Source organism: Pocillopora verrucosa, chromosome 13 (assembly GCF_036669915.1).
Source record: "Pocillopora verrucosa isolate sample1 chromosome 13, ASM3666991v2, whole genome shotgun sequence".
NCBI lineage: Eukaryota > Metazoa > Cnidaria > Anthozoa > Scleractinia > Pocilloporidae > Pocillopora > Pocillopora verrucosa.
In genome coordinates, this window is record NC_089324.1 from 3,208,184 (window position 1) to 3,221,083 (window position 12,900).

Here is a 12,900-nt window from a genome sequence, read left to right on the forward strand (position 1 = left end):
AGTTGATGTTCTCAAAGACGAAAGTTTAAGTGTGCACCAACACACTCAATCATGTTATGTATTGATAGAATAGTGAATTTTGTTTCATTCAATGCTTATGATTAAGAGTTGGTGTATGCAAGGGTTTGCATTCATCAAGATATTAAGCACACAGAAAGTTTGAGGAGTACAAGAGATTCATAAGAGGTGCTTAAGATATAACTAGAAGCAATAGAAGCCACTTGAGTACTCATCAAACTCCTGAAGGGCTTTACATTTGGATGAAAAAACAGCTGACACACAAACCTATTTTTTACAACATTTCCAAAGTGAAATTTAAAGTTTTATTTCAAAGGAAACTTTATCTGCTATGCTCCAGTGCTTACAACTCATCAACATGCACAGTGGAATATAAAGCATAATTACAGCATTGAATTTGGTAGTACAAATTAATTAGCAATGGGATGAAAGGTACTGACCATACTCACATTTTAGACGACAGAACATAGTAGGTTCTTATTTTTATGTCAGAGTGAATATCATGCCTGAACAGTTGCTTGAAAAGTTCAATGACAGATGTTTCCACTCAGCATTCAATTTATATCAATACCCTAGCTTTTCAACCAGTGGTTTAGAAAGAGGAATACTTTGACTTGGATTTGCCATTTAAATCTTACAATTTACAACACTAAATAAACAAACAAAAGCATCAATACAAAACGTTTGGACGGTTTGTCTTTATAGACAAACTCCATAATTATACATTAGACTTACTATGAAAACTCTGATTAAGCGAGAGCATTCAGTCAATATACAATGGTGTGTGAAGTTGACATGATAACCCAATATCTGTAGGTGATGGTGGGTTATCATATCCGCGAGTTCAAAGGCTGCCAAGTTTCTAAGCCCCTCTCTCGTGTAGTGTTCTCAAACTTTTGCAAATTCTGAGAGAAGTGTCTTCTTATGCAGATTATTTAAAAAAGGTAGGGTTAAAACAATTATTGAATTCAGTTTTCGCATGATATCAAGAAGTATAAACCTCGCGACTGTGTTATCTGCCTCAACCTTCGGTATCGGCAAAGAACGCCGACTTCGGCTTTGATTATTCTTGAAATGTTCAGCCTCAACGAGTTATTGCTTATTGTGAGTTAGCATTAGAAAGCTTTTGATCGAGGAAGCCCTCATTTAAGATCATCGTCTGCTAAAATATTTCCTCATCAGTGTGGCTCAGAGGAGCTGATTTAAGCCCTACGAATTAAGGTAGTAACTTTCTAATGGAACTCTGGAGCTGCGTCGGTGAGGGGTAGAACAAGATAATTGAGATAAGATAAGATAATTGAGTTTTTACCACTAAGTTGATAATGTAAATTGGCCACCATAAAAAGTTTCTACAGCTGACGTTAGAGCTTCGTCAGAGCGAAGGACGGAACCAAATTAACTGATTTAGCCGGGCCCGGTCAGTTGTACCTCATCCAGAAATGTTTCTAGAGAAGTCTGACCGATGCAACGGCGTAATTCCGATACTGATGTACATATCACGATTATATTCTTGGCGACGGACGTCGTTTCCCTCCAGCCATAATCAACATAAACCACTGCTCGAATTATCAAAGTTGCCAGGTTAACGAGAATCAACCCGAGAAGTCGATAAACCTTCGCTCCGTTTTCACTTCCGGGCGAGTGATGCTCTAGTTCATGAAACTCCCACGCTGCAAGCAACAGACATCCAAAAGCAAGGGTAATCATCCCCACTCCAAGTCCTATGGGTGTCCCATCCCTATTACCGTTCGAAACATTGTCTATCATGTCGATGGCGTCGAATATTTGTGCAGACATTGTGACAAACAACCATTTAGATTCTCCGTGAAATTCGGCGCCTCCTTCGCCAGCAGTGTTCAAAAAGAGTAGCAAAATAAATGGTGTGATACAAAGAACTTTGACAAAATCCGTTGGCCCAAATAGGTTATCTTGCTCTGCATCTACGAATGCCATATGCAGTGTACATACCACCATAATGTTCCCTATCAACACAGTAGTATACCCTAACCAAACGTTAGGGTAATGATACCGTTCCTTCGTCATCCAAGAAAGGCCAAATGATACACAACCGAAAAAGTTTAGCATAAAGATCGCCGTGATCAGCAAGGTTCGTCCAATCCAAGGAACCGCTGAAATAGAAAAGAATATATCACAGCAAAAGAAAAGCAACTGTGCAACCATAAGGAGCAAAAGCACTTGGCGGCCTAAAAGTATCATTCCACGTGAAAGCGCCATTCTCGCTCTCAGTCCTGTTTACATGGAGCTGGGGGACCCCAGGTAAGGGAGGTAAACCGCCTCGGTGGGGTAACCCGCACGTCCATATAATCTCTCAATTATTTAATCTTGATCACGTTTACATGATAGGTAGGGTAACCCGCCTAGGTGGGTTGCCCGGTCTGCTGGTTAGCGTAACTCTATCAGCCGGGGTGGAAATCTGCCAACGGGAAACGTCTCAAGAAGCAAGGTGGGGTAATCCGCCAAGCCGGGGTAGCGTTCATGGTACAAAAAGATCAAATGAGCAAATGATCGTAAACGGTTAACGCATCGGGCTATTGACGAAAATCTTAAAGAAAAATAAATAACGTTTTTTCGGCAACATTTTACCACACATCACCGTTGTGAAATCTCAACTGTGACTCCAGTATCCCGTATTTGTAAGATTGTGAGGTGAATATCCCGACCGCGAATACCCCAGAGAAAGATTCTGCCTCTGCCGGCGTCTGCCTCGTCCGGTTTCTCACACTGTTAGAAAGGAGCCGATGACCATGGGCTCGGGATTAGCTCGTTCCTAGGCCTTTCTCGTCTTTCCACTCCCTATGTCATCAATGTGAGCAAAATGGCGAACAACAATCCTCAGCAACGACTAGATCAGATGGATAAAGAAAAGAACAACATTTCTTTGTCAATTTTGCTATTGAATTCTGCTATTTAATTTTAAACTGTATCTTCGGCTTCTAAGAAAAGAGATTGGTTTTTTAACAAGTTACATGTTAAGTAAAAGTTTACAAGTATCTTGCCATCAGTCGGTAAAGTTGGTCTCCCCGACTGATGCACGGTATTGTTAACCACAGCTGTATGACGTCTCGACAAAGTCGGATTTTGTTATTCACCTTAGCTTATTACGACTTTGCTCGAGGCGTACCATTCGATAAATAAAATAAAAAATTAATTCTGCAACTATTACAAACCGCACAGCTTCGTTATTCGCCAGGCACTATACAAATTTCAATTTTCAAGGGAAAATTCGTATCCCTAGGCTGTCATTTCTTGATCAGTTTGTTTAAAAATCACTTGTGGAGATTTTGGAAACTTTTTGGGGCGCTGGGCCAAATTAAATTGGCAACACTTTGAAAATACTCATACAGCTGTGATTCTGATGATTACTACTTTTCAGTAGCTGACTTGCCAAACCTGGTTTACTCACTTTTGATAACAGACTCATACCAACAAATATTTACAACTAGTAGCTCCCTTCAAATGACTTCTTCACAGCATCAATACATCCAAAGAACTGAACAAAATGGACAGACTGAAAATAATCAAGACTTGAATCCTGCAGTAAATGACCTCACAGCAAAACTAACCAATCAGTTTTTGCAATAACAACAATTAATATTTGACTGATGAACAACCTCACTTTGTTTCCGATGAGCTGTTGATTATTCTAATTCACATTGTAAAAACTTAAGTCACTATCTTAAATTTCTGTCCTTTTTTAGGACTTCCCCTCCCCTGGACAATTTACAAGAACATTTGTTACCACCCCCTCTCCCCTTTCTTCCCAGCTGTACACAGCTTATTTTGTTCTACTTTTTATGTTAATTTTTTTTGTTTTGTTTTGTTTTGTTTTTTTTAGTAGTATGGTATATTGTTGCCATCAAAGAAGAAGAAGTGATGTAGCAGTGGTTTCCTTTTTTTTTGTAAATTCTTTGCCTTCAAATCTGCCCAATTAAATGATGTATGAATTATGTCTGTTGTTTTGATTTTTATTTAACTTTGTTAGTTGATGTTCTCAAAGACGCATAAGTGTATGCCAACATACTCAATCATGTTATATATTGATAGAATTGTGAATTTTGTTTCATTCAATACTTATGATTAAGATTTGGTGTATGCAAGGGTTGGCATTCATCAAGATATTAACACACAGGAAGTTTGAAGAGTAAAAGAGATTCATAAGAGGTGCTCAAGATATTACTACAAGCAAAAGAAGCCTCTTCAACACTCATCAAACTCCTGAAGGGCTTCACACCAGGATGAAAAACAGCTGACACATAAACCTATTTTTCTATATTTTCAAAGTGGAAGTTAAAATTTTATTTGAAAGAAAGCTTCATCTGCTATGCTTCAGTGCTTACAACTCATAAACATGCACAATGGAATATGAAAAATATTTACATAATTGAATTTGAGAGCACAAATTTACTAGCTATAGGATGAAAGGTGCTGACAATACACACATTTTTGAAGAAAAAGCATAATAGGTTCTTATTTTTATGTCAGAAATTATATCATGCCTGAACAGTTGCTTGAAAAGTTCAAATGACAGATCTTTCCACTCAGCATTCAATTCATATCAATACCCTAGCTTTTCAACCAATGTTTTAGAAAGAGGAATACTTCAACCTGGATTTGTAATTAAATCTTAAAATTTACAACACCAAATAAAAAAACAAAGACGTCCAAAATAAAAGTTTGGACGGTTTATCTTTACAGACACACTCCATTATTATACACTAGACTTACAATGAAAACTCTGATAAGGCGAGAGCATTCAGTCAAAATACAATGGTGTATGAAGTTGACATGATAACCCATTATAATAATCCAATATCTGCTACAGATATCGAGTTCAAAGGCTGCCAAGTTTCTAAGCCCCTCGCACGTGTAGCGCTGTTCTCAAACTTTTGCAAACTCTTAGAGAGTGTCTTCTTTTGCAGATTGTTTAAAAAATGTATAATTAAAACAATTATTGAATTGGGTCTTCGCATGATATCAAGAAGTATCAAACCTCGCGACTTTGTTATCTGCCTCAGCCTTCAGCCTCGGTAAATAACGACGACCACGGCATTGATTATTCATGAAATTCTCAACCTCCACTAGTAGTTAGCAATAGACAGCTTTTCATCGAGGAAGCCCTCATTTAAGATCATCATCGGTGTGGCTCAGGAGAACTGATTTAAGCCCTACGAATAAAGGTAATAACTTTCTAAAGGAACTCTGGTGCTGCTTCGGTGAGGGGTAGAACAAGATAATTTAGTTTTTTCCACTAAGTTGATAAAGTAAATTGGCCACCATAAAAAGTTTCTACAGCTGACGTTAGAGCTTCGTCAGAGCGAATGACAGAACCAAATTATCTGATTTAACCGGGCCCGGCCAGTTGTACCTCATCCAGATATGTTTATAGAGAAGTCCTACCGATGCAACGGCGTAATTCTGAAACTGATGTACATATCACGATAATATTCTTGGCGATGGACGTCGTTTCCCTCCAACCATAATCAACATAAACCACTGCTCGAATTATCAAAGTTGCCAGGTTAACGAGAATCAACCCGATAAGCCGATAAACCCTCGCTCCGTTCTTGCTTTCGGGTGAGTGATGCGCCAGTTCTAGAAACTCCCACGCTGCAAGCAACAGACATCCAGAAGCAAGGCTGATCATCCCCACTTCAAGTCCTATGGGTGTCCCATCCCTATTACCGTTCAAAACATTGTCTATCATATCGATGGCGTCGAATATTTGTGTAGACATTGTGACAAACAACCATCCAGATTCCCCGTGAAATTCGGCGCCTCCTTCGCCAGCAGTGTTCAAAAAGAGTAGCAAAATAAATGGTGTGATACAAAGAACTTTGACAAAAACCGTCGGCCTAAATAGAATATTTTGCTTTACATCCACGACTTGTAGATGCGGTGCAAATGCTACGATAATGTCCACTATTAATATCCCAGTATAACAAAACCAAATGTAAGAGTAATGATGCCGTTTCCCAATTCTCCACGCGTTGACAAATAACATTATCTCGATGATGTGTAGAATGAAGGTAAAAATTATCGACAACACTCCTACTGGCAAAGGCCAAAGATCCAAGAGAGGAGAAGTGATTGCACTTAAGTACATGAAAGCCCACTTTATAAACAGCAGGAAAATAAGCACGAAGCGCCCTAAAAGTATCTTTCCATGTGAAAGCGCCATTCTCGTTCTATTGAACTCAGGGTCTGTTTACATGGAGTTGGGGGACCCCAGGTGAGTGAGGCGTTCATGATACAAAGATCAAATGATCAAATGATCAGAAACTGTTGACGCATCGAGCTATTGGCGAAAATCTTCTAGAAAATAAATAACGTTTTTTCGGCAACGTTTTACCACACTATGCCGTAATGAAATCTTAACCCCTTAATTGCAAGTGCGACAACAACCCAGAGAAACTTCACCCCGGCATCCCGGGTTTGTAAGATTGTATGTAAACGCGGGTTATTTTTCGACCACGACTACCCGGGTTAGCTCACGACATGGGGTCCCCCAGTTAGGTGAATATCCCGCCCGCAAATACCCCAGAGAATGATTCTGCCTCTGCCGACCTCTGGCTAGTCCGGCTTCTCACACCGCTGGAAAGGAGCCGATGACTATGGGCTCGAGACTAGCTCGTTTCTAAGCCTATCTCGTCTTTCCACTCGCTACGTCATCAATGTGGGCAACCTTTCTATGTAAATCTTGCTATTCACTCCTGTGACACCTTTTGACGTAAACTTATTTTTAATTTTAAACTTTACAAGTTTCAAGTTTAAGACAAGTCTACAGATATCTTGCCATCATATGCATGCAGTCGGCAAAGTTGGTTTCCCCGACTAATGCACGGTATCGTTAACCACAGGTGTATGACGTCTCGACAAAGTCGGCGATTTTTATTCCCTTTATTACGACTTTGCTCGAGGCGTACCGCTCGATAAATGAACTAAAAAATTCATACTGCAACTATTACAAGCTGAACAATTTCTTTGTTTTTTGTTTGGCACATTCAATTATTAAACAATAATGACCGCATGAGAAATTAAACCGTGCGTAAAAGCATTGTCTATTAAATCAATTTAATCAATTCTAGAATAAATAACAAGAGATGTCAGCAGGCACAGTCGGCTTTTAATGAACTCTTTCAAAAGGAGTTGTGCACCTCACAGAAGAGTCATTAGGTTGAAGATCGAATCCATGGCTACTGGAAAAGACGCTTGTTACAAACGGCCAGGTTGTATATTACAAGATATCGATTCTTACCGATTAATCTTTAATTAGTGTTATGAGGTACTAACGGATGCCTCCCGTGACTCTAACAGGCGTACATGTTCTGCGGCATGTTTTAAGGAACCTAGAATGATTAAATAACTCACGTCATGCAAACAAGGTAGCAAAGAATCAATTTGTGATATTCAAGAGTCACTTCATCGTATCAAACTGATTCACCCTCACTTTTAGATAACGACTTGGAAATTAACAAACACGTATATTTGCAAAATTGGCAGTTAAAAAAGCTTGGCCCAGCACACATGAATAACAAATGATGTTCATAATTTGCCCAAAACAACAATAATTGCCAAGGTAATCTAACTCAGTGCTCTAAGTAGTCTAAGTAAAACTACTTAATTTGTTTTCAAACGCGACCACCGCTAACACATAGAGGTTTGCTACTTTAAAGGTCATATTCTGTGTAGATAAAAAGCTAAGTGTCCAATGCGAAATATCAAGTTTCTATGTCAATCTTCGCGGGGTCAGTATAAAGACAAAATTAGTTTGATGATCACAAAGAGCTGTTTGTTTGGCGATTACTGAATCGCTTAGAGCTAAGTGCAGATGGTCATAGTTTTGAAAAGTTGTCAATTGTATTCTTAACTGCGCAAGAGAAGCTGCATGGATGGTTATCGAAAAAGAAGTTATCTTTATGTAGGGATCACCGCATGCTTAAATGATGGTGACAAAGCCTTTCAATTATGTATCATACTCAGCAACGAACAGGCAGCGCTAAAAAAAAGCTAAACCCGACCTGCTAGACTGCAAACGCAACTTCACTTTCAAGAATGACTAAATGCTTGCTAAACAATCGTGGTAACCTTTATAACTCTTGGTAACAGTTTTTGTCAATTATTATTGCAAGTCTCACCTGAACTGTACACGAAAAGTTATGGGCATAGCATCGGGGTATAGAAGAGTTTGCTTTTTAAAAGTACTTAAACTATTGACAGGGCTGTCATCCGATCAGCCCTCGTAGTCGGTCAGTGAGTATCAGTTGGCTTCAGTAGTTCCGTTTTTTAAGCGACTCAAATATTTGTGATATGAGAATGAACCTTAGTGATGTTAGATATTGCCCCCAAAAAATGTGGCTAAATAAACAATATTTACGCGAATTTAATCTTCCTCTTTAAGAGAGCCCGTAATGTAGAAATCCTAGACAAAACCTTTTAAGTAAATTTAGGGTTATCTATGTGTAAATTATGAATCAAAAACAAAAAAAATGAAGTTGGGATGATAATTATTAAGTTATGACCACAACAACTTATTTGTCTTGTTATAACTAAACTGGAAAACTTCGCTTGCTGCAGCGGAGCTTGTTAGATTCTTGATAATTAAGTTCTTGACCATGGTAACTGCTTTGACTTGTCAAATTACTCAGTATAAACTGGAAAACTACACCTGCAGCGCGCGGTGGAACTCGTTGGATTCTTGCGGGTTTGAGATCTGTAAAAGTTGACCAGTCCAACGAGACGGTAGAGAATAAACATAAACTGCCCCGAAATTAAAGTTTGATACAATTGGAACTTAATTTTATGACACAGTGTAATGAATTTACCCATCAATTGGAGAGCAAGTTGTAATGAACAGGTTACAAAGCACTGACCTTCTTTTTTCCGCTCTGCTCTTCTATCGCACATCGTTATTTACTAAACATAAACGCCTTGAGGATAGCAACGGAAACCTTGCAAAAAGCCGAATATCAGCAAACGTTACCAGCGTATTAGGTGGTTCTGCGTTCTTTAAAAATCAAACGACTTATTGAAATACAAAACTTTGAACTGGTTGAATTCTTTTCTGCGGTTATATACCAAAGAATTATATATTGCGAAGAATCAAAACTCGATATAATCATTGGAAGGAAGACCTTTACTTTATCCACAGAGAAACAAAAACAAAGCAAAAACAAAAATTTCGCCCTAAAACAACAGAAAGGCAATTTTAGTGTCTAACTTCTTTGACGAAGAATTGTGGTGTGATGTCTATGAGGGCCCGAATGCACAAGAAATTGTGGGGTCTTCGGATCAAAGTAAATTGCAAAGCTTATTGCAATTAAAAGCGAGTTAAGAAATTTCTCAAGGAAAATTAACAAACACTTGTTTCCTCTAAAAGCCATTAATCCTTCAAAGACATTGTAGTATTTGTTCCTATTTGGATAAATACCTTAGCTATTACATAATCTATTACATAATGACCACAGTCGCGTGATTATGCTCATATATCATTGTGCGAAATTAACTTCATGATATTCTAATAAAGCAGTTGTGTAGAACACTTGGTCTGTGCACGCTTCACTCTATAGTAGTCTATAACGAACCCTAATACACAACAGACATATACAAAACCAAGATAATGTGGATTTCTCTCGATAAAAGCTAACTTGATAAACACGCAGTCTAATTTCAAGTTGAGCCTTTTTTTCTATTCATTATTGCATAGTTATGTTAAAGTCGTCAAGGGTCGATGAATAAAACGAACGAAATTCTTGATAAATCTTCGTAATTTATTTTCTTTTGAATATTCTTAGATCTCCTAATATCAGTTAATATTCATGTAATTAAAATAATTACATGAACTCTTACAGATGTATGGTAAATTATTTTTTCTTCTGATCCTCCTAACATTTTATTATGTGTAGGGAGTGGTATTGGCTCTAAAAGTATAGTCAAATTAAAGTTTTGTGCACAGCCTATGCATCAAATAAAATATTGCATTCTTCTTAAAACTAGTTAATCAGTATAAGAATGAGTTACCTGGTTTGAAAAAAGTCACTGCCCGCGAAAATCCTCAGTTCCTTTTCCCTGACAACCCAACGTCATAAAAACATTGCCAACAGGAGCGATTACCAAATTGATGATACAGACAAGAGAGCCTATTCCCACATACCCTCTCCTCAATCCTGTAGGCTTATTATGGACATGGCATTTCAGATATGACGACAAATTATTTTACAGTAGTGATTATAAGCTGTGGAAAATGATTGGGTTGAAATATACAAGTTGTGAGAACGTCGTCCCCAGGTTCCGAGCCTCGTCAATTCTTCCCTTCCCTCTCAACCCCCTGGAAATGTCCCTAAATCCCCCTGAAGAAACTCTTCTACAGCCAATGCTGAAGACTTTTATTGCAGTTTTTATTACAATTAAGGGCTAAAAAATAAACTAATAAGAGCTCCGCTTTAAGGCTTGGCTAAATCTATATATTAGAGCGATGATTACTTTATACCAACTAAAGACGAACGTAAGCGCGCGGCTTACCAATAAGGCTGCCGCTGATGCTCTTTCGCGTGGTCACAGCGTGTGTTGAAATGAACCCGTTATGGGTCCCCTAGGTGTGAACATTTTGGCTTCCCGATTCAAGTTGCATTTTTAAAAGTTCGGAAATGTGATTTGAGGTTATTATTTTTATTAAACCATACAAACATTTTATTTCTTTCCACGTGAGTTTTTGAGCTTCATCGAAATTAATTTTTACTTTCACTAAGAGGGAAGGAGTAGCATGCGAGACTACTTCCGTTCACGGTCCACAATGCAACTTCCCTCTAAGGATCAAGGAATACAACTTCCGTCCACGGTCAACTTCCGTCAACATCTGCTTCACTACAATACCTCATTCATTGCTTCCGGCATGAATGAGTTAAAAATGGACTAAAGGCACAGAAAACATATGAAACACTTTATTTTAGTTTTACAATAAAATATCATTTTATGCCTCACTACTTTTCTACTTTAGATATACTTCTTTTTCTATACTTGAAATCTTAAGAGCGCAAAAAAATACATACTTTTTGTTGTTTTGTTGAAGTTGGATATAAATGGCAGAGAATAAAACAGATCAAATTTTCCGAAATGTTCTTAGCCTAATAAGTAAGAATGTGGCAAAGACAAAAAAATTACACAAAAGCAATTCATTACTCCATAAAACAAGTAACCTTAACGTTAATTCACAATCATCTTTGACAGAGTGGTATAACAGGCTTTTGGTTGCATTCATGTTTTTATTAAAATTACTAAAGGAAATTCCTCGCATAACAATCATTACGAAACCTAAAACGTTGTCATTTTCAGCGCTAAACATGAGTGAGCATAACCCATCGTTCGAAGAGAATCTCTCCTTAAGTATCAAAGTTTTTTTCAAATAGTTCCTCTTCATCGCTGTCGCTGTCGCTGTCGCTGGAAGCTGCTTCAGACCCAAGTTGTATTTCATCAGGACACGATTGATAAGTATCAGTGAAACTGCACATTTCTCTCGTTGATCTAAGGATCGAGATAATATTCTTGGCGATGAAAATTGTTTCATTCGTCCCATACTCGACCAACACAACCACTCGAATAATCATTGACACAAAGTTTATTATGGCTGCGGTTATCACCAAGCCGAGTCGAATCTTCCTTCCATCACGAAGGGCACCGGTGGACTTGTAATGTACTGAATGTACAAGCTGCAATGCGGAAAGAAGCAGGCTTGCGCAGGCCAGTGCAATCATCCCTATTTCATTTACTTTATTTATCTCACTGCCTTTTCCTTTTTCGCTGACTACGATGTCGATCATCTCGATGGCGTCGAATACTTGTAGCGTCATAGAGGCACACAGCCATTTGAAGTCTCCGAGGCGTTTGACGTCGTTGTCGTCAGCCGTGTTCAACAACAGAAGAAGAAGAAGTGGTGTGATACACAGTACGGCTTCGAAAATCACTGGTCTGGGAGATCTTTCTTCATTGAGCCTATCTTCGACCAGTGTAAATACTAAGACAAAATCCACTATAAACAAAACAGTATACCCTAGCCAAATGTAAGGGTCATAATGAGGTTTCCTTTTCGAAAACAACAAAATCACCGGGCCTAGTACCAACCTCAATATGCAGCTGACGAGAAACCAAGCAAATGCCATAGATGCCAGCACACTAAAGTCCCAACAAAGGTGAATATAAAAGCAAAAGACACCTAACTGAGCCCACCAGAGGATCAACCACACAAAGCGGCCGCAAATTTTCATGCATCGTGGTAACTCCATCCTCGTTAGAACTGATTTTTTTTTAGTTTCTCTGCAGAAAATGTCAATTTTATCAGCCTCGTTCCCAACCTCAAGCCCAGTGCCTTGTCGGCTTCCTCAGAGGGAGCCCAGCGTTTAGACTTTTCTCTTCGTTCCACTTCCCGCGTTGTTAAATACAATCATAAAAAGAAAACAAAAAATCTGACAACAGTGGTAAACGACTCGCAAACAACTAAACGAGTAAAGAAAAAACTTTCTGGATGGATAATTCAATGCACTCCCGACAGTTTTTGATGGAAATGTTTTTTGATAGTACCTTCAGCTTCTATATACTTTTTGACGAAATGCTCAGACAGAATATCTAACCACAATGTTTCTAGTAACTGAGGCCTAAAGATAAATGAAAGAAGAAAAAAAATTACAGATATACTATACAATAAATCTTTCGACAATTTGTAACACTTGGCATCTTTTTTTGTGACTCAATGTCGTTGGCTTTTTTTACACTTCTATTTCGCCTTGTGTCCTGTTATGTTTTACTCAACTACTACATGGAGTATCTATTTAGAAAACAAGCAAAAACACTCTCGAAACGAAAAACATGCGT

General features: G+C 38.3%; 1 protein-coding gene across 1 annotated transcript; it reads right to left on the reverse strand.

Moving 5' to 3' along the window:
- Positions 1 to 10,509: 10,509 nt before the first annotated feature.
- On the reverse strand, positions 10,510 to 12,588 carry LOC131768392 (uncharacterized). Its single transcript, XM_059084129.2, has one exon. It carries the CDS (start codon positions 12,312 to 12,314, stop codon positions 11,415 to 11,417), a length of 900 nt encoding a protein of 299 aa, XP_058940112.2. The 5' UTR covers positions 12,315 to 12,588; the 3' UTR covers positions 10,510 to 11,414.
- Positions 12,589 to 12,900: the final 312 nt, after the last annotated feature.

Excerpts from the sequence above, each read along its gene's own strand:
- LOC131768392 (XM_059084129.2), bottom strand. The coding sequence starts at position 12,314 with ATGGAGTTACCACGATGCATGAAAATTTGCGGCCGCTTTGTGTGGTTG.